Here is a 20,628-nt window from a genome sequence, read left to right on the forward strand (position 1 = left end):
GGAGACAGGAGGAGGGGAGGGGAGTTAAGAGCATCCTTAGCTGTCAATCATCTGACAGAGTCCAAGTGGAAATTAATTTGGTGGTTTCGGAATAAGCATTTGCATTCGCCTCCAGTCTCACTCTTGTGAGTCGACGCAATACGCATCCAGGCACTGCACTGGCGTACACAGCTCCGCTAAAGAGGTGGAGGGGAGGGGGGAGAGAGAGATGGAGAAAGAGAAAGAGAGAGAGAGAGAGACGCAGTGTGGGCGGGTTAAGAAACGACGAGAGGGAGGGGACTGGCGTTATCGCACGGCGATTTTTTCCCGCACGGTGCATGCCGAAAACAAGGACAGCAGTTCCCGAGTGTCATTACAAAAAAATCCCAGTTTCACTTCATCTTCTCCAGGACACACCCGATACATCTGCGTGTGAGCGCAGCCCGGGCTGCTGAGGCGTTTAGTGAGTGTGTGACGGATGCGGTGAGGAGGATCAGGGTACCAACTCACACCTCACGGTAACGTTTGATGTCGTTAAATAACATCTCGTTTTATTACTGCTGTATTTATAGAAAGTGTTGCTTACATACTTATTCGTCAGCACCATGGATGTGAGACGTTCCTGCGCGTTCGGTCGATTTCTATATAGTTAAAAATCGATGAATAAATGTCGCATATGTGTATGTCTGCAGTTTACTTAAATACTCAGATTTTCCTTAACGGACTCTGGCCTAACACGGTCATTATATACGCGCAACGTACAGTCGTTTCTGTGTGACATCTAAGTTTTCCGTTTAGAATCCTTATTTTGGATGTGACATAAAATGGTGTGTGTCAGTGTAGACCTCGGGAATAACTCATGGTGAGCGCCAACGCCAGGCAATCACGTTTAATGTGTAATAAAGCCCAAATCACTGGCCTGAGTGTGCAGAACACACTGGTCCGTCCACCCGCACACGGTCACGCACCTGCGTGCGTCTTCATGCTCGACGGAGCACTAGTAAATACAGGGCCGGTTTATCAAATATAGTTTCACCTCAGTTTTCCAACGCATCAAAGGTTCCGCATGTTGAAGATACCTCAGTGTCGTTTAAGATGTGTGTCAAAAAATGACACACAGGGCCTTGCAACCTAAAGATCATGGAGGTACTTAACGAGCTCCACGCCTCAGAAAGAGGAGACGGGGACGGGGACGGAGGTCGTGGGGGGGGGGGGGGGGGGGTATTCATTGATTGTCCGTACTTTTTTCCGGGATAGTGCTTGAATGTTAATAAAATGCACGTTTAGTGAGGATGAGGCCCCAGTGCGTGATGCTGGCGCGAATCTGTCCGTCTGTGTATTTGCTGTCCTCTGTCCGTCTCTGTATCCTCGTGCACATTTCTCACTGCTTACCGTCAGTTTTAATGCATGTGTTCTTCCCTCTCCCTTCCTTCTTCAGATGGCCAGAATGAGTTTCCTCTCTTTTCTCCTCTTTTGCTTGACTTCCGTTGCTCATGGCAACAAAGGTCAGTCGTCTCCATCCTTCTGAACACAGTGAGCGAAGTGTTAATGACGGCTGCGAGATCTTATGAGAACGCGACTGGCGATGGTTTCTGCAGCAGAGCGAAAAAAAAAGCACCCACAGCATCTTTCTCGCGCAGCTCGTGACCCTCAGTCTCTGAAATTATCCCATGCCTATTGCATAGCATATTATTTACGTCAAGTCTATCAATGAGTTTTATGAATATTATCTTAAAATGTGATCGAATGCTATAAATATCACTACAGTGTTATGTTCGTGACACTGGATGTTCACGACACTTCAAGCCATAGCAAGATGAAGAATTAAGATAACTGGAGATGCATGTGAGCAAACAGAATGGTGGAAAAGGAGATCTGTTGAAAAGGAAAGAGACGTTGGCTTTAGTAGCGAAAGATTGGGATACCATGGGAAAAAAAGTTATTTTTTCTACTGCAGACAGAGAAATGAGAAAAGAGAGCGGGTGAAAGAGAGAGCAGCTGGTGGGTAGTAAAGGAATGAGTGCACGTGCCAGCAAAGGCCAGACGGATGGAGAATAATGACTCTCAATCTGCAATCCAGAGAGTAATCCAGCACGCCGGTGGTGAGATTAAGGCTACGTTGCTGAGGCAGGGATGAGGGAGAGGCAGGACAGAGAGCCGCATTATGTGGCCGATATCCAGAGCACTGGTTTAGATTACATGTCTGACACTGCCATGTTGAGTGTGAGTGCTGTATTACAGCACTGCCAGTGTGGTTGAAAACCTTATTCAGCCTCCTGGAATGTGAAAGAGTCACGATCATGTTGGGTGTGTGTATATACACACACCCAACACATATATATATATATATAGAGAGAAGCATTGAATACACATAGAGGCCCAGTGGGGCTATTTTGCCTTTGTTGAGCTGAGTTGAGATACAGGGTTAGAAGTGTAATGTGTGTGTGAGTGTAATATATAGATCTGCATGGATTCATGGTTTTCCTGAGCAATTTGCAGCAAGCAAGGGTGTGTTTTAGTGATCGGTGCAATATACCTCACTCTGTGAGATAAGAGGCAAAGCTCTCTTTGCATAATTGCTCTGCCATGCAGTGAACCCTGCCGTGCTGTTCGTGTGTGTGTGTGTGTGTGTGTGTGTGTGTGTGTGTGTGTGTGTGTGTGTGTGTGTGTGTGTGTGTGTGCATGCGTGCTTCGGTTGGTATTTGTGTGTAGTCTTGTTTGAGAATGTTTGCATGAAACTCGTTTGCATGTGTGTTTGCTATGTTATGGTGACTAGTTCTTTTTGATCTTAGCAGCGCATGCATCTCAGATATTGCTTGAGCCGTGCCATGGTTATATATTAGTGTGTGTGGGTTGTATTTGTGGGTGGGTGTGTATGGTTGTGTGTGACAGTGCAAGAGGACTCAATGACCCTCATAATCACCTGTTATTTATTGATTTGTTAAGGAAATGTCTCCTTTGACTCTGAAAATGCAAAACATTCTCATTGGCTGGACGTCCTTTTCTTATCCCTGCCCCTTCCCTTCCTCAGCCAATAAGCACAAGCCATGGATCGAGACAGAATACCAGGGCATTGTCATGGAGAACGACAACACGGTCCTGCTGAACCCCCCTCTGTTTGCCCTGGACAAGGATGCCCCTCTGCACTATGCAGGTAACGAGGATGAGGGCATGGCCGAAGCATACATGGGTGTATGCGTGAGAAAAGACATGCACTTTCTTTTGTTGAGAAAAGCCTTTCATTTTTTTAGAAAAAAAGTGAAACGAAACCTCTGATTATCTACAGAAAGGCAAAATGCTGCTGTGTCTTTCGACCTGCTTATTTGGAGTGTAAGAGTGACGTGGTGAAAACTGTCCACGTTCAGTTCGGCTGGCGCACCTCAGTAATCACACGGTGCTGCAGCTCACGCTGTTTCACAGCTGTTTTCTGTACTCAAGCCGGATGAGTGTTTAAAAACAAGATTAACGTGGAGGCTAACGCTGAGGTCAGTTTGGAGTAGCAAGTGATTAGTGTAGTGTGGCGGCAAGTAATTACACTCCAATGTTTACACAAATTGCACAGAACTACGTGGGGATTAGGCCTGCCTGGGCCGTCCTGCAGGCTGGGGATTCACCTGCAGGGGCATTTTGTGTAGGGCTGTGGACTGTGGACCTGGCTGGATGTTTGTAGCAGGTTAGGATGTTTCTTGTGTAACAAGGCGTAATGAATTACAGAGAAATATGCAGTTGTTTGTATTGCTGGCTATTCCTTTCTTTTGTCTGTTTTTTCTTTATTGATTTCTTTCAATGTTTTGCTGTTGTTCTCTCTCTCTCTCTCTCTCTCTCTCTCTCTCTCTCTCTCTCTCTCTTTCTCTCTCCTTCTCTCTCCCCCCAGGTGAAATCTGTGGGTTCAGGGTGCACAACGGGCCGGGTGGTTCTGGTTCAACCCAGTTTGAGGCTGTGGTGCTGGACCGCTCTACAGGTGAGGGCCTAGTCCGCTCCAAACAACCCCTGGACTGTGAGAGCCAGAGAGAACACAGTTTCACCATCCAGGCCTATGACTGTGGGGAGGGCCCAGACGGCACCAACAGCAAGAAATCCCACAAGTAAGAGGGTCCAATGGCTCCTAACAGCAGACATTAATGGACCATGGTTTGCTTTTTAAATTTCAATTGATGACAGATTGTATTGTTGTCTTCTCTTATTTGCTAATTTCTCCTTTCCTCTCCTTCTTTCTCTCTGTCCCTTTCTTAAACATGTTCACCCCTACCACTGCCACACCCACAGGGCGACGGTACATGTGCGTGTGAATGACGTGAACGAGTTCTCCCCGGTGTTCGTGGAGCGTCGCTATGAGGCGTCCGTCCCTGAGGGCCGTCTCTTCGACCGCATTGTGCGTGTTGAGGCGCTAGACGCCGACTGCTCCCCCCAGTACAGCCAGATATGCTTCTATGACATCATTACCCCCAACGTCCCCTTTGCTATCGACAATGACGGTGAGAAGTACAACTTGTTATTAAAATATAAAATATAACAATATTTTTATTATTAATGAAATATGTAGCTTTATCTACTATATTTGAGAAAATTTGCAGATTTGCAGAATAGAATGAGGCAATGTACATTGTTCATTTTTATTATTCTTTCTTCATTTCTTTCCAGATCTTTTAATAGATTTAAATTCTTTTTAGTTATCTAATTCTTCCTCTATCACACTTAGCAAGAAAGCTGAGGACACCATTTTTAAAAAGGGGGTAGTGAAAGATTTTTGGGGGGTCTGTGAGTTGGTGTGAGATTGAAAAACCTTGATTGGAATTCAAGCCATGCAGGAATGATGATGATCTCCCTCATCCATAGGATGTGAAGATCTAGAGCAAGAGTGGAGGAAGTGGGACACAAGGGTAGTGGATATGGGTAGTGGGTAAGAGTAATGGGGAAGGGCAGTAGGGAAGTGTAGTGGGTAAATGTAGTGGAGATGGCTAGTGGGGAAGGGTAATGGGGCAGGGTAGTGGGGAGGGGTAGTTGTGAAGGGTAATGGGGAAGAGTAGTGGGGCAGGGTAGTGGAGAGGGGTAGTTAGGAAGGGTAATGAGGAAGAGTAGTGGTGCAGGGTAGTGGAGAGGGGTAGTTGTGAAGGGTAATGGGGAAGATTAGTGGGGCAGGGTAGTGGAGAGGGGTAGTTAGGAAGGGTAATGAGGAAGAGTAGTGGTGCAGGGTAGTGGAGAGGGGTAATTAGGAAGGGTAATGAGGAAGAGTAGTGGTGCAGGGTAGTGGAGAGGGGTAATTAGGAAGGGTAATGAGGAAGAGTAGTGGTGCAGGGTAGTGGAGAGGGGTAGTTAGGAAGAGTAGTGGTGCAGGGTAGTGGAGAGGGGTAGTTGTGAAGGGTAATGGGGAAGATTAGTGGGGCAGGGTAGTGGAGAGGGGTAGTTGTGAAGGGTAATGAGGAAGAGTAGTGGTGCAGGGTAGTAGAGAGGGGTAATTAGGAAGGGTAATGAGGAAGAGTAGTGGTGCAGGGTAGTGGAGAGGGGTAGTTAGGAAGGGTAATGAGGAAGAGTAGTGATGCAGGGTAGTGGGGAGGGGTAGTTAGGAAGGGTAATGAGGAAGAGTAGTGGTGCAGGGTAGTGGAGAGGGGTAATTAGGAAGGGTAATGAGGAAGATTAGTGGGGCAGGGTAGTGGAGAGGGGTAGTTAGGAAGGGTAATGAGGAAGAGTAGTGGTGCAGGGTAGTGGAGAGGGGTAGTTAGGAAGGGTAATGAGGAAGAGTAGTGGTGCAGGGTAGTGGAGAGGGGTAGTTAGGAAGGGTAATGAGGAAGAGTAGTGGTGCAGGGTAGTGGAGAGGGGTAGTTAGGAAGAGTAGTGGTGCAGGGTAGTGGAGAGGGGTAGTTGTGAAGGGTAATGGGGAAGATTAGTGGTGCAGGGTAGTGGAGAGGGGTAGTTGTGAAGGGTAATGGGGAAGATTAGTGGTGCAGGGTAGTGGAGAGGGGTAGTTAGGAAGGGTAATGAGGAAGAGTAGTGGTGCAGGGTAGTGGAGAGGGGTAGTTAGGAAGGGTAATGAGGAAGATTAGTGGTGCAGGGTAGTGGAGAGGGGTAGTTAGGAAGGGTAATGAGGAAGAGTAGTGGTGCAGGGTAGTGGAGAGGGGTAGTTAGGAAGGGTAATGAGGAAGAGTAGTAGTGCAGGGTAGTGGAGAGGGGTAGTTAGGAAGGGTAATGAGGAAGAGTAGTGGTGCAGGGTAGTGGAGAGGGGTAATTAGGAAGGGTAATGATGAAGAGTAGTGGTGCAGGGTAGTGGAGAGGGGTAGTTAGGAAGGGTAATAAGGAAGAGTAGTGGTGCAGGGTAGTGGTAGGGGTAGTTGGTAAAGGTAGTGGAGAAGGATAGTGGAGTGGGTAATGGGGCGGGGCAGTGGAGAAGGGTAGTAGAGAGGGGTTGTTTTAGTCATGACCTTGCATATTTTTCCTGCCTGGGATGTGTGGAATTGGACTGTTAATTTGGGTAAGGCCAGGCACCAGTGAGTGAATACCCTTCTTTTGTGTCTTTCTCCACGGTGTCTTTCTCCATCTTCCTCCTTTCTCCCTCTCACTCACCCCCCCTCCCTCCCCTGTCTCTCACACTCTGCCTGACTGTTTCATTTTTGAGAAGCCTTGGTTCTTTGTGCTTTTGTGGACAAAGTGTCCCTGGAGACATTCCAGTCATTTTTAATGCCACCTTCCATATCTGCGTTTCTCCATCCATCTATTTAACCCTAACTGCCTGACTTCCTCAGATTCTTAACATTGCTTCTATAACCGGAAATTAGGAAATAATGTACTGGAAATTATTATGTACTGGAAATTAGGAAATTATGTTTCATTCTTTCTTTCTTATTTACCTGTGAGTCACTTATTTACTGATTTACCTGTGATTGAATGTACGTCTCCAGGAAACATTAAGAACACTGAACCTCTTGACTCGAAGAAACAGCGTGTGCATACCTTCTGGGTAACGGCATTTGACTGTGGGAAGAATCGTGCTCAGGCAGACGCCCAGGTTATCGTCACAGTCAAACCTTCCTGCAAGCCAGGATGGATCGGTATGGAGCGCTGTATATTTTCACATTTGCGTTAGCACTTTTATTGCAGTGTGTATACAGGCATTCTACTTTTGAGCATGTAGTTCTTGAAATATTTTATTTTGATAAATGTTATCACGCTATGTAAAATTTTGTATTTTTTGTATTTTTGTATTTTGTATTTTTGTATGGGATTTTAAATAGTTTTGATTGAGGGTTAGAGCTGAAGATTGTATCTAAATAATAGCTTGCAATTAGCTATTTCTGTCAAACTTTTACAAACTATTATTTCTCTGACAACATTTCAGTCTAAAACTAGCTTTATTACTATGTATGCATATTGGTGTGTGTGTGTGTTTGTATGTGTGTGTGTGTGTGTGTGTGTGTGCGCGCGCGCGCGCGCGTGTGTGTGTGTGTGTGTGCTTTGGGCTGTGTGTGTGTGTGTGTGTGTGTGTGTGTGTGTGTGTGCGCTTTGGGCTGTGTGTGTGTCAGGCTGGTCGAAGCGAGTTGAGTACACACCTGGTTCCGGCAGTGTTCCTCTCTTTCCCAACCTGCACCTGGAGACATGTGAGGAGACCGTGTGGAACATCCAGGCTACCGTAGAGCTTCAGACAGGCCATATTGGGAAGGGCTGTGACCGCGACAGCTACTCTGACCGCTCTGTCAGAAGACTCTGTGGTAAGTGCTCTCACTGCTTAGTTATGCAGAGAAAGTGCTACATCCACTGAATGCTCAGTCACTGTAAACCCTGCATAGCTAAATTGTGATTACATGGGCCTGTGCACCAATGAATTAGGATGAATTAAGGTGGGACAATACCTGTTGGTAGCCAAGCAAACAGGTTTGATATTTTTCTTAAATAAGCATTTCCTATAAGAAGCATTTGCTGTTTCCCTCAGGTGCTGTAAGGGGCGAGGTCGACCTGCTCCCGCCTCCATCCCCTGCAGCCAATTGGACAGCTTCGCTGCCCACCCTGCCATCTTCTGATTCATCCTTGGTCTTTTCCTTCAATGGTTCTTCCCATGTTGCTGTGGTGCCGGACTCGGTTGCCGCAACTGTATCAGGAGACCACTTCACCCTCCAGCTTTGGATGCGAAGAGGCGGGGCCAGCACCCAGCAGTCAGCCAATCAGGCGAGAGGGACTCGGAAAGAAGAGGAAATTATTGTCTGCAGCACTGTGAAGAATGGTAGGTTACTGCTGCCTGTCACTTGGGCTGACTGTGTTTACTTAATCATTGATTATTTGTGTACATACATAATTCAGCTAGCATACAGATGTCTCACCATCTTAAGCACCATCTAAAGCAAAAAAAAAGGAGGGGATTATATTGTATAAAGGTGACTGTGTTATCACATAACAGTTTTAGGGATATTTTGAGGATTCTGCTCTATTTAATGTACATGAGGCCTGTGTCATGGCTGATCTGATGAAAGTGCTGTTGTACAGTGCTGTCAATAGCAGGTGAATCTCCCACCACCGCGGCACCCCGGACTTCTCAGTCAGGCATTCCCCCCCCCACACACACTCCAAGCCTCTCGACACTGCTGCGATTCTGGTAGTTCATGAAGATATGCCGACCTCATTTCTAGAGCCTTGCTTGCTGCTGTCACGAAGGACTTGTCAGACTGGTAGTTAGTAGTTCATACACTAGGAAGAAAACTGGCAAGAACTGAATAAAGAACGGCTAGGGGAATATGTGTGAAACCAGATATCAATGAGTAACTGTGACATATGTGTATGTGTATTTGTGTGTGCGGTGTGTGTGTGTTCGTATTGACAGATGACTCGTATTCCCACTACTCGCTGTCTGTGCACGGCTGCCGTCTCTCTCTCTTCTACTGGCCGGATGTGTCAGCTGCACGGCCCGTCAAATTTCTCTGGAAGCTGGAACAGGTACGCCAGGGCTTATGGGAAAGTTTCACCTAGAAGGAACACAAAGGGATATGGAAGAACTTATTTTCTGTAACTGTGTTTGTGTCACAGCTAGTGAGTGATCAGGGAGACAGAGGAGTTATTATATCTTGGGTGGTGTTTGTATGTGTGAATGTGTGTGTCTGCATGTCTATGTGTGTGAGTGCCTCAAGGATCTTCATGTGGTCCATCTACTTTCTGAGCTAATTTCCTATTAGATTAGATTACCATTGTGTTCCTGCCTAATTATGTATGGTATGTTCAAATCCCTGTTGACCTTTGCCCCTTGACCTTAATAGGTTTGTGATGGTGAGTGGCATCACCTGTCCCTCAGCGTGCAGTTTCCCTCTGTTACACTCTATGTTGATGGCGTGACCTTTGACCCCGCCCTCATCCATGACAACGGAGCCATTCCTAACCCAGTGCCACGGCAGCGGCTGGTGATTGGAGCATGCTGGGGTATGTGCGCTTGAGTGGTCGCATGCTACAGTCTTAAGAGCAGTCACGAGTGCATCTGAGACAGGGCCCAACCAAAGCATAGAGCTAGGCTCTGCAATTAATACCCTCTGACTCAACTGTTATTCAGCATATCAGACAAACACTGTTGTGTGTGTATGTCTGTGACAAGCATGGGTGCATATGTGTGTGTGTGTGTGTGTGTGTGTGTGTGTGTGTGTGTGTGTGTGTGTGTGTGTGTGTGTGTGTGTGTGTGTGTGTGTGTGTGTGTGTGTGTGTGTGTGTGTGTGTGTGATTGAACAGGTGTGTATAGAACAGATGCCCAGTCAGCCTTTGAATCTCCAGCACCTTTGTTAATCACTTTTGAAAACACCTCCATTAACTTTGCCACAGTATTGTGTAGTATTGTGCTTCTGCACGGTCTCATTTCAACGGGATTCTTCCTTTTGTCTCCCCCCCCGACGACACTCAACCCCCCAACCACACCCACACCCACACACCCACCCCATCCCCGCTCAATGATGCGCACCTCCCTTAATTTACTGCAGAGCCAGAGGATAAGCAGAAAGACATTCTAAACAACAGCATCCCCGTTACCAAGGACACAGGTGAGTGATGGACTCCAGAGAATCACTGTGGACCACATTGGGCAAAAGCAGAACCCATAAACCAGCATAGCTGATGCAAGCTTTAAATACTTGTTAAATAGGCCACAATACTTGTGAAAAATAAGAAATTATTATTATTATTAATAATAACCACTAATATTTTTAATCTGGTACAAAGGCTAGAGGCAGGCCGAGAAGGTTGAAAGCACCTTGTGCTTCCTTTAGTGCTTTCAGTGGATGTGAGAGTGAGAGACTTTATTCCTCTGGGTTTCACACACCTGTGTTCCACCTACCCAAGGCGCCGCTGGTGTTTTTGAAATGAGCTTTTTTGAAATTCGTTCTTTGCTCTTTTCATGACTGGCAGATTTGAAACCCAGCAATTTACTCTCTTTCACAGATGTTGAATAGGTCATATTGATTCAAAGTACTTTGTTGTTTTGTATTGTGATTTATTTTCGGCTCCTGCCTGTATAACATTGCAGTTAATGAAAATGGAAAAGCATGAAGATATACTACTTGTCATATTCAAAATGTCACCCATTTGTACCATTGTACTGTTGCTTGTATTACTTTGTAAAGGTCTGTGAACGTTTTTTTTAATCTCTCAAGCAACCTGTGTTCTACCCCTCAGGGAAGTTTGTGGGTGGTTACCGGGGCCTGTTGTCAGGAGTGACGGTGCGTCCTGGAAGCGTTGAGCCCCACAGCGTTGTGGAATGCTTGTACGCTTGCAGAGAGGGCTTGGACTTCGGAGACCTGGAGACGCTGGGTTCCGGCATGAAGGTACTGACGCGCCAACGTCATGTCCTGCCACGTCCGCCCCCTACGTCCCCCTACGGCCCCCTACGGCGCCCCCTACAGCTCCAGCTGTTCTCGTGTGCTCTTAGGTCCACGTGAACCCCAGTCAGTCGGTCCTGGTGCTGGAGGGGGATGACATCGAGAGCTTCAACCGCGCCGTGCAGCAGGTGACGTACAGGAACTCCCTACGGTTCGCCACGCCCGGCGTGCGTCCGCTCCGACTCTCCACCTCACTCAGGTACACAGCCCACGACCCGAAGAGACGCAGCAGGCGCCATCTTTACTCTCTTCTCTCGTCATTGTCCTTTTCCTGCTGACAGAAATCACACTCAAAATTGCAGCAAATTTTGCTTATTGTGAGAATGATTTGCGCTAATGGGGGGGTGTGAATTCATGTCAGTGTTTAACGATCATTCAACACTTTATCGCTGATTTCATGGTAAAATAAGATGCTGTCTGATATTAACTGGATGTTTTTCTATTCATAGTGACTTCCTCTGGAATAATTTCACATTCAATATCTTTTTGAAACTTTATTATTTCAATTAATTTGAGTTTGTGACATCAATAGCACCACAGCGGAGAGGTTTCAATTGATGTCCACCTCCTGAAGCTGAAAGGCAGAGATAATTGAACAGTCATTCTCCCTGTGGAGAAACATGAAACGAATGAAGTCACCCAAATAGCCAGATGAATAGAGGATAAGATGGGAAGAAAACTGATACAGCAAATCCATTTAGAGGAAGTACATGTAGAACCACAGTGGAGAAGCAACTGCAAATGGATACTGATACAACTTAGTTAAAAATGAATCGTTTGAATGAATAGGGAGAGCACAATTAAGTGCTTATAAGGAACAAGCAATGGGGTATGTTAGGCAGGCAGGAGTATGTTAGGCAAGCAAGTGTATGTTAGGCAGGCAAGAAAAGAACTGTCTGGCCTGTTAGTGATTGTGTTTTATAGGGCTCGTCTTCAGTTTAATCAGATTTAAGGGCAACGGGTCGCGGTGCCCAGCTGGTAATACATCAGTGATCAGACTGAGAGAGATGTAACCAGATGCTTGCTGAGTCATACACGCAAACACGCACATGCACACGCACACACACACACACACACACACACACACACACACACACACACACACACACAGATGCATGCTAAAGCCACTGCCACAGTCACACATGCCATGCACGCACACTGATAATGTGACAGGAGAGACACGCATGCTGTCGCAGCGCTTACAAGCACAACAGCAGGGAAAATGTCACGGGGCTTTATTTAGAGAAGGGAGAGGTAGAGAGTCATCATGCTTCTTTGAGAGGCCTACAGCCACCTCCCCCAGTGCTCTCTCTCTCTCTCTCTTTCCCTCTTTCCGTTGCCAGCTCTGTTCTGTCTGGGCTGTGGCTCAACACTGTCGCTGGTCAATTCCCGTGTGCTGCGGCCGAGCCGTGTCATTGTGCCAAGCCCCGCCCCCGTAGGTCTGTTTCGCGGTGACGTGTGCTCTGGCAGTGCCTGAGCGGGGGTGTCCGCTGTCCGTGGTGCTGACTGGTAGCCGGTGCCAGTACCCTCGAGTGCGTGGGCGAGACAGCATATCCTGAAGGGCTGTATCCACAGTACAGAAAGTGCCCACATTTTATGCTTTGATGACTGGGCCTTCAATACTTCATAGTGCAACTCCAAAAAATAATAAAATGCCTTTAATGATTTTATGGGTCTTTTATTTTAGTAACATCATACCACTCCCCCGTCCTCTGTCTGCAGGTGTTCCAATGAGGAGAGCTGTCTTTCCCTCCGGCAGCTGGAGGGGTATCTGGTGGTGCTTCAGCCTGATGCCCCTCAGATCTCACTGTCAGGCGTAGGGCCCCACCTGGCCCGACCTGCCCCTGAGTTTGAGAGTCCGCATGGAGTCCCTCTGTTCCCTGAGCTTCGCATTGTGTGTTCCCTCTCTCACGCTGTTAACACGGCCGCCCAGGGTATGGAGGGAGGGGGTGAGTCCTGTATTAAGCACACACACAAGCACACACATACATGTACAAACACATACACATACACATATGCTCATACATACACACATATACACACACTGTGTTCTAATGACTTTTAATGTTATTAAGCACTATTAAGAAGACCTGGGTAGAATCCTTTACTCTTAGTAAGCAATATATCAATAGATTTTCAAAGTGTAATACCCTGGTACTCAAAACGAACAGCTCAAATATTGTTTCCCTGTGTCACTGATCCACACCACAAAATGTAATCAATCAAAACAGACAACAAGTGTCATTATTTTGTAGCTCCTTTTCCATCCTGGGTGACGACCTCACTCTATACCTTCACACGTTTTTCTTAGATCATCCAAACACAATTCCTTTCCACACATTGCACACCGGTCCTCTCTTTCTCTTTTCTGCTCACAGTCCTCTCACTCGTCTGCTGCAGTCCGCTGTACAAGCAGTTTCTCTTTCCAAATATTCTTCCCCTGCCAACGCAGTCATTAGGGTTCACACACATAGTGTGGGAACCCTATTGTAATTGCTCGAGTTTTTCTTCTTATTATTATTATTTTTCAGGCTGTAAAACGCATACTGCAGCCTAGACCGTAAGGCCCAGAAACACCAAACTTGGCAGACAGGTGCACCAGAGGTGCAATGAGGGAAACCCAGACAATGACCCACATTGGCCTGATGGTGGCGCTATAGCGCAGCATTTTGCGTTTTGGTCCATATCTCCTACACCGTAGGTCATAGAAACGAAATTCCACTTCTGATGGATTCCTTGGCTCAAACCAAACAAAAAAGCCTCTAGGACCCTTTAGCTCCGCCCACTTAGATTTCGAGTTAATTTGCATAATGTGCAAAATCGCACACATCTTTGAGCGCGAACTAGTCCCTGGATTTTTCACATACATGCACATATGTGGTATCAAAACGTTCAGAAGAGTCTGAACTTTAAAATGTATCCAACAAAAATGCTAATTTCTTCACTACCTAGTCAGTATAAGCCAATCAAATGAGGGGGCGTAAATTCAATAGTAAATTTTGCGCATATGGAGCTCTAACTTAAGAAAACTTGCATGTAATGAGATGGCACTTCACAGACAGCTTCCGTGTGAGGGTCTGGGGCAGCTCGCAGAGGTTGCCATACCTCACCTGCTAGGGGGCGCTATAACATGCAAAAATTTGCCCCATGCACTCAGATTGGCCGATCCACATGAAACTTGGCAGACATCATCTATGGGCCTCTGGGAACCAGGTCCTAAAGCAGACATGCCATACTTCCAAAATGGCTGACGTAATCGGCCAATCAGTGATCGGCACGCGTTTGACAGGCTTACCATTGGTCGATCTGCACGAAACCTCTTGGGTGTGGACAAGTGCACGCCCCCTATGACATAATCCAGCCGGGTGTCGATTGGCCACTGGGGGGCGCTATTGCAAAAAAAGCAAGTGTATCCCCTACATAATTCCACTTGGGAACATGCAATTGGACTCTTTTGATTCCTTGCAGTAGTGCGAACAACTTTCCCATTACATGTCCTATTAAAAAATGCACAATTTATTTACAGTTAATAATAGTTTGAAATCATCACTTTTCATACTCCTCCTAGGATTTTCATACTATCATGTCAAGCAAAGTCTTATAATACTCTACAGAGTGTGAAATCAAAAAACAATCCAAAGATTTTGGATTTGAGGACACTTATACCTGCTAAATATTTTTTTAATGGACAGCATCGATACATATAATATTCATATTCTTAAAGCTCTTTCATATTTTACCCAATTCTGACCAAAATGCACAAGCCCATTCAGAATCCCATCCTGAACAAATTTGTCAAGTTTCATCTAAATCGGTTATCGTATGGCTCTACAGTGCAGTATTATATACAATGCATAAAAATGCATGTAAAGTCCCTCTGTCACCTTCTCCTTCTCACACGCACGCAAGCTGAAACTCACACTCTCAGTCTCTCTCACACTCTCACCCACATTCCCCCTCCCATCTCTGTGCCCTAAGTAAACATTGCTCTGGCTACCTAGATCTCTCTGTGTCTATTAACCAGGCACACACACATACAGGCGCAAGCAGGCCTTCCTATAGCATTCACAATGACACTTCCCTAGCCATACCCACCCATATCTCAGTGACTAACACATGCTCATACAAACTGATATTTGGCTTCTTTTTTGTCTCTCTCTCACACAAACACACAGACACACACACCTTTATACCTATATGTATGTATAGTTTCTATGTATACTTATGTATGTATGTATTAGTATATGTTGTCATAGTTTGAGTACATACACTACCACACACACACACACACACTTCTACCTAAATGTATGTATAGTTTGTATGCATATCTGTCCAGTCATAACAGTCATGTCAGTCCAGTCATGTCAGTCATTTCAGTCCAGTCATATCAGTCATGTCAGTCCAGTCATGTCAGACATAAGTCATGTCAGTCATATCAGTCATGTCATTACAGTCATGCCAGTCATGTCACTCATTCCAGTTATGTCAGTCATATCAGTCATATTACTTTTGTTCATCATGCCAGTGATGTCATTTCAGTCATGCCAGTCATATCAGTTATGTCAGTCATGCCAGTCATGCCAGTCATGTCAGTCATGTAATGCCAGGCTTTGCAGACTACATTCATACTTTGAATACACGGGCAGTCATGTTAGGCGTGCAAGGAGTGAATTAGCAAAGCATAGTCTCTGGCACCCTCAATCTCTCTCTGTCTGTAATATACAGGCCCAATCATGTATAGACACATGCAGGCCTTCCTATATTGTTCACATAGATGCAGCCCTAGCCAGATGTGCTATTTCTGTGTCTCCCTTTCTGACACACGCAGATGTCATCACACACTATCTGTAGAGCACACACTGGCCAAACCCAAACAGCTTCTTTTCACTTTTAGGTCTAAAGGACCTTTTGGGCTTCCTTTTGCCTATTGAGGCCAAAATATGCCTATTTGTGTGTGAACCCGCCAATCGCCGCTTGCGGCTATATTTTTTGTTTTAGGATTGGAAGCCATTTTGGCACTAGTTCTCTTGCTCTACCACTAAATCATGAATCAGGTTTCGCACAGTAACACTGCGCATTCACTAACAGCTCATGGCTGTTCTCGTCATGGACTTCAGTAGAGGTTGTGGACTCACTGAGCATGACCCCAAATCACTGCCCAATGATGACTTTGTCAGGATAATCCAATCAAAACAGAGGTGACTAGAGCCCCACCCACTGCACGGCACAGAGCAGATTGTTTCTATGCAGTCCAGACAAATTCCCTAGCAACCGCATCACTTTTAGTGTCTTGCACCAAGTATATCATGTGAGAGTACTCACTTCACTCACTTAACTTCAGTGTATGTTGTTTTTGAATTTCAACAGATCTTTTTGACTGCCTGTGTACGTTTACTATAGAATTAGAAGTATAATTGTGAACAATCTGCTTTGCACGCATTACATCTTTGTCATCCACGGTTACATTTTGTCATTCACTTTCAGTAACTAATTATTTTTGACGTGTGATTTGGTCATGTTCTGTTGGTGACAGCACCTTTCTCCATTTCTGTTGAACTTTCACAGTTTAAGATTTGAATATAGACCAAATGTGTCACAAGACCTGAATAAATGCTTTTTCACTATCAAGTACATGAGTAATCTTTCGAACTGATCCTTTTCACACTATAAAATGCATGAGTAATCTTTTGAACTGATCCTTTTTAAAACTCCCACTCCTACTTCTGTTTTTTGGTAGGCTGGATCTACTGACTCACCATTTAACCAGCGTAACGGTACTTTTGCTTGAGAGTGGGTTAGGTTACTCCACTCATGTCTTTAGTGAGTCATAGAGTGATAGGCAGACTCCTGTTGATCATAGAGCCATGGCAGTGAGATGGATGATGCGAGAAGTTGTAGTATTGCCAAAGAATCACTGAAATTAAGAACATTAAGATAATTACAACCCTAATTACCATTAATCCTAACTAACATTTATGGATATAATTATGGATTACCAAATAATCAAAGAACACCAGTAGGAATAACAATTTAAACAATCAACATAATGATTCCTCTAATGGCAATGTCTCAAGCACTTTACATGTAAATATTTTTCAGACTGCAAAGAATTCCAGCTGCATCTCATCTCATTCATGTTGTTGCACTGCTGGAACTACCTTGCCTCTTAAGAGTCATGATTTCTTATATTGACCTATTTCTATGGTCAGACTATGCTCAGTGACTGTGGGTGATCAGATAATCTGTCACTCTGCGCCTTGGGCCAGAGAACACTGCATTTTGCTTTCTGTTTATATTTGCATGTTTTCCAATGGGTGGTGTATTTTTCATTTTGTTATATGTTAAATGTTATATATTGGTTGTAATTGTTTTTATTTCAAGCTTGTTTAACAGTATTAGTTATTTGTTAAGAGAACTAAGTATTTGAGATTACTGATCCTCACACACTCTCTCTGTTTGATTTAGCTCTAATGTCAGATGCAGTGGCCCACACTCTGGATGGGTGTGAAGTCCAGCCCCTTGGGGAGGAGCTAAACCCAGAGAAGGAGGAGCTTTTGGTTGATATGGAGTCATTAAGAGAGAAGGGACTGGACATCATCAACACAACAGCCTACATTGCCATCACTGGTAATTTACTTATGTGATATATTTCATTCATAACCTGTGTTTTCTCTGGATTCACTTACTCAGTTAAGCCTTTAATTACTCAGTTAGGGCCTTTAATTACTCAGTTAATGACTTCAATTACTCAGTTAATGCCTTTAATTACTCAGTTAAGCCTTTAATTACTCAGTTAATGTGTTCAATTACTCAATTAATGCCTATAATTACTCAGTTAAGCCTTTAATTACTCAGTTAAGTCTTTTAAGGTTGCCAGACCAAAGGGGCCAGAGCAGTGCATGTTTTAATGTGCTCTAATGTGCTTAAAATACAACTTGAGAAGGACTTGATAATCTGCTGTGAAGGTATATCTAATCAGGTCTACACAGCTGCAAAGGATGCATTGCTACTGGTTTACTTATCTTCAGGTAAAGTACATATTGATGTGCAGAGCTTTACCTTCCTTTCCTGCTCCCCTTGATGTCATTTGCAGGGGCGGAGTCTATTTCAGTGTATGAGGACGTCCTGCGTTCAGTTCGTTACAGACTAGCTAAAGGCTCCGCCCGCTTTGAGAGGAGATTCCGACTGTCCTGTTCAGAAATGAACGGACGATACACCAGTAATGAGCTCACCCTGGAGGTACCTAGAGAAGCACACAGCCACACTCACAACCACACCCACAGCCACACCCAGCCATTCCACAGCTACACCCAGCATTTGCTCAGCTCAGTTCTGACACAGTTGAATTCAGATCCAAGACCACTTTCAAATTCTCCTGCCCCTGCTCTCTCGCTCTTCCCCTCTGTATGTCTGTCTTCCCCTCTGTCTGTCTGTTTTCCTCTATGTGTGTCTGCTTCTCTTCCTCTCTCATGCAGGTGAATTTCCTGCACTCTCTGGATAGTCTCTATCACCCGTCACACCTCCTCGCTTCTCAGCAGCAGTTCCTCCACCCGTCTCATCACACAGGAGAGCTTAGCGGACACACACTGCCCAACCCACATCGCAACTCTGGTACACACACGCACACACAAACACAGTGACTCGTCAAAAACATCCGATTAACATATGCTACAATGCACAATGGTCAGGTTGTGCATTCACTGTGTATCTTTAAAATGTTCCAATATGCATTTGTTTTGTAGTGGTACCTGGGGCTGCCACAGTCATCATCATGGTGTGCGTTGGGTTCTTGGTTGTCATGGTGATCCTTGGTGTGTTCCGCATCCGCTCCATCCATCGCCGCGGCGATGGAGCAAGGGGCAGTGGCAAAGAGGGCAGTGGCCAATGGGATGATTCAGCCCTCACTATTATTGTGAACCCCATGGAGGTAGACAATGAAGAAGAGCAAGGGTGAATTTGTGAAAAACTGGCAAAAACAAGCATGTTTGTGTACTGAATTCAAATCTCTTTCTCTTCCCCCATAAGTCATATGAGAATCGCATGGGCATCGCAGCAGATACGGAGGGAGAAGGTGATGACGAAGAGGAGGTTGTGGAGTCACCTGACGACACAGGCGATGACCAGCGAATCATCATCAAGAAGGAGGGAAGAGACTCCGCCCCCCGGCGCTACTGAGTCGGTCTGCTCCACTTGCACATGTGGCGAGAACATGGACCGTACACGTGAAATATGAAAACCACAATAAAAAGCTGCACACACAAAACATAAATGCCATGCACACACGCGCACACACACCTGCACAGCATAAACGTATTTGATATCAGCCTTTGTGAATGCATTGTCTCTGGAATGTATGCTCACACACACATATACACGCATTCACACATAATGCACAATGCACAGTGTCTCACGCTGATGCCCGGCCAATGTCTAGGTCACAATGAAGTCAAGACTCTACAGTGTATGTATGGCACAGTGATGTAAATCTTTTATGTAAACACCTGTCAGTCATCTAGGCCATTCAGTGAATGTGATCATTTGCACTGTATCAAACACTGAAAACACCAGGTATTACAGACGAATGTGAAAGAAGTGATTGACATTAGAAAAATTAGCCATTTGAAAGTGCAGTAAATTTTAAATAATATGATAATAATGCTTTTGAGAGACAGTAAAATAAGAGTAGTGTGGATCACTCACTCCTGAGTTTTCAAACCAACATCCTCTTGGTCAAATTCACAGAGTCTCAGAAAATTATTAGTGTGTAGAGGTTAATGACATAAGCTACATGTAGATAACCAGTCTCTTCCCTTCAGCAGTGACAATAATGATGAAACAGTTCCTAACACACAGACACACACACACATGCACACACGCACACTCTCACACACACTCACACACAAGCACACACCCACAAAACCATGTTACAACCTGCTCTGCTGCATCAGAATGTTAGCTCAACCTGGGCAGTTTTGATTGTATTTAAATGTATGTAAATACAAAATACTATTATTATTATTATCATCAATATTTTTGTCATTTCCATTGTTTTGATCCATACTCAGTCTTTGCACTTTCAGATGGGGGTAGTTATTTTCTATTTCTATTATCTCTCTAATGATTATAAATTCTATAACATACAGTATAGTGATAATGATAATAATAATAGTATTAGTAATAATAATAATGATAATGATTGGCTCGATGAGTGTCTATTTATTTGTGTGTTTAAATGTGTAATTTAAGGTTTGTTAATATCTGAATCACGGTGAGACGGAAGGCACACTGTTGTTATATCCAACACTCCACACCTTCCCTCCACGTTCTTTCTTCTTTCCCAGGCTCTTAATGCCTCTGCTGCTTTTTGTTTTTTGAATGTACAGCTCTCCTCTCCTTCACCCCCGATACTCACATTCTCTTTCTCTCCCGTGTCTGCTCTTGCTCTCTTTGTCTGTGTCAGTGTACAGTGGAAACCTGTCAGTTAATAAAGGCCTGTTGTTTTTAAATGTGATATTAAGAATGGATAAAATTGCATTAATATCTTACATTACTACTATGGTTACTGTTGGGACATTTAATTGTACTCATTATTGATACAATAACATGAATTATTGACTGATTGTTATTGATAATCGTCTGAACAAAAATGTTGAAAAGTTCATAATAAAAACACACTGATAAAGTCAGAATGTTGTTGGTGGTAAATTAGGATTTATTAAATGTCATCATTTATAGTGAGTTTCGACAGACGTGAACGCGTCCATGTCGACGTTTTTGGTTAATTTTTAAAGAGATCAAACAGAAAGGAGTAACACAA

The 20,628-nt window shown here is 44.7% G+C and overlaps 1 protein-coding gene across 2 annotated transcripts; it reads left to right on the top strand.

The window, feature by feature from the left end:
- The first annotated feature begins 263 nt into the window (after window positions 1–263).
- clstn3 (calsyntenin 3) lies at window positions 264–20,500 on the top strand. Of its 2 annotated transcripts, XM_076970914.1 has the most exons (19): window positions 264–497; window positions 1,418–1,484; window positions 3,011–3,133; window positions 3,854–4,064; window positions 4,246–4,454; window positions 6,873–7,022; window positions 7,494–7,679; window positions 7,901–8,188; window positions 8,783–8,895; window positions 9,213–9,372; window positions 9,918–9,977; window positions 10,609–10,757; window positions 10,862–11,010; window positions 12,534–12,760; window positions 17,277–17,438; window positions 17,905–18,050; window positions 18,287–18,422; window positions 18,554–18,738; window positions 18,837–20,500. In XM_076970914.1, the coding sequence occupies exons 2-19, from the start codon at window positions 1,418–1,420 to the stop codon at window positions 18,984–18,986; spliced, it is 2,871 nt and encodes a 956-aa protein (XP_076827029.1). In that variant the 5' UTR covers window positions 264–497; the 3' UTR covers window positions 18,987–20,500. The 2 variants fall into 2 exon arrangements, with proteins under 2 accessions (XP_076827029.1, XP_076827030.1); XM_076970915.1 differs by lacking the exon at window positions 1,418–1,484.
- The last annotated feature ends 128 nt before the right edge of the window (window positions 20,501–20,628 follow it).

Source organism: Brachyhypopomus gauderio, chromosome 13 (assembly GCF_052324685.1).
Source record: "Brachyhypopomus gauderio isolate BG-103 chromosome 13, BGAUD_0.2, whole genome shotgun sequence".
Lineage (NCBI taxonomy): Eukaryota > Metazoa > Chordata > Actinopteri > Gymnotiformes > Hypopomidae > Brachyhypopomus > Brachyhypopomus gauderio.

Excerpts from the sequence above, each read along its gene's own strand:
- clstn3 (XM_076970914.1), top strand. The coding sequence starts at position 1,418 with ATGGCCAGAATGAGTTTCCTCTCTTTTCTCCTCTTTTGCTTGACTTCC. Across the intron at positions 4,065-4,245 it reads AACAGCAAGAAATCCCACAA|GGCGACGGTACATGTGCGTG; the intron begins GTAAGAGGGTCC and ends CCACACCCACAG. Across the intron at positions 7,023-7,493 it reads CTGCAAGCCAGGATGGATCG|GCTGGTCGAAGCGAGTTGAG; the intron begins GTATGGAGCGCT and ends TGTGTGTGTCAG.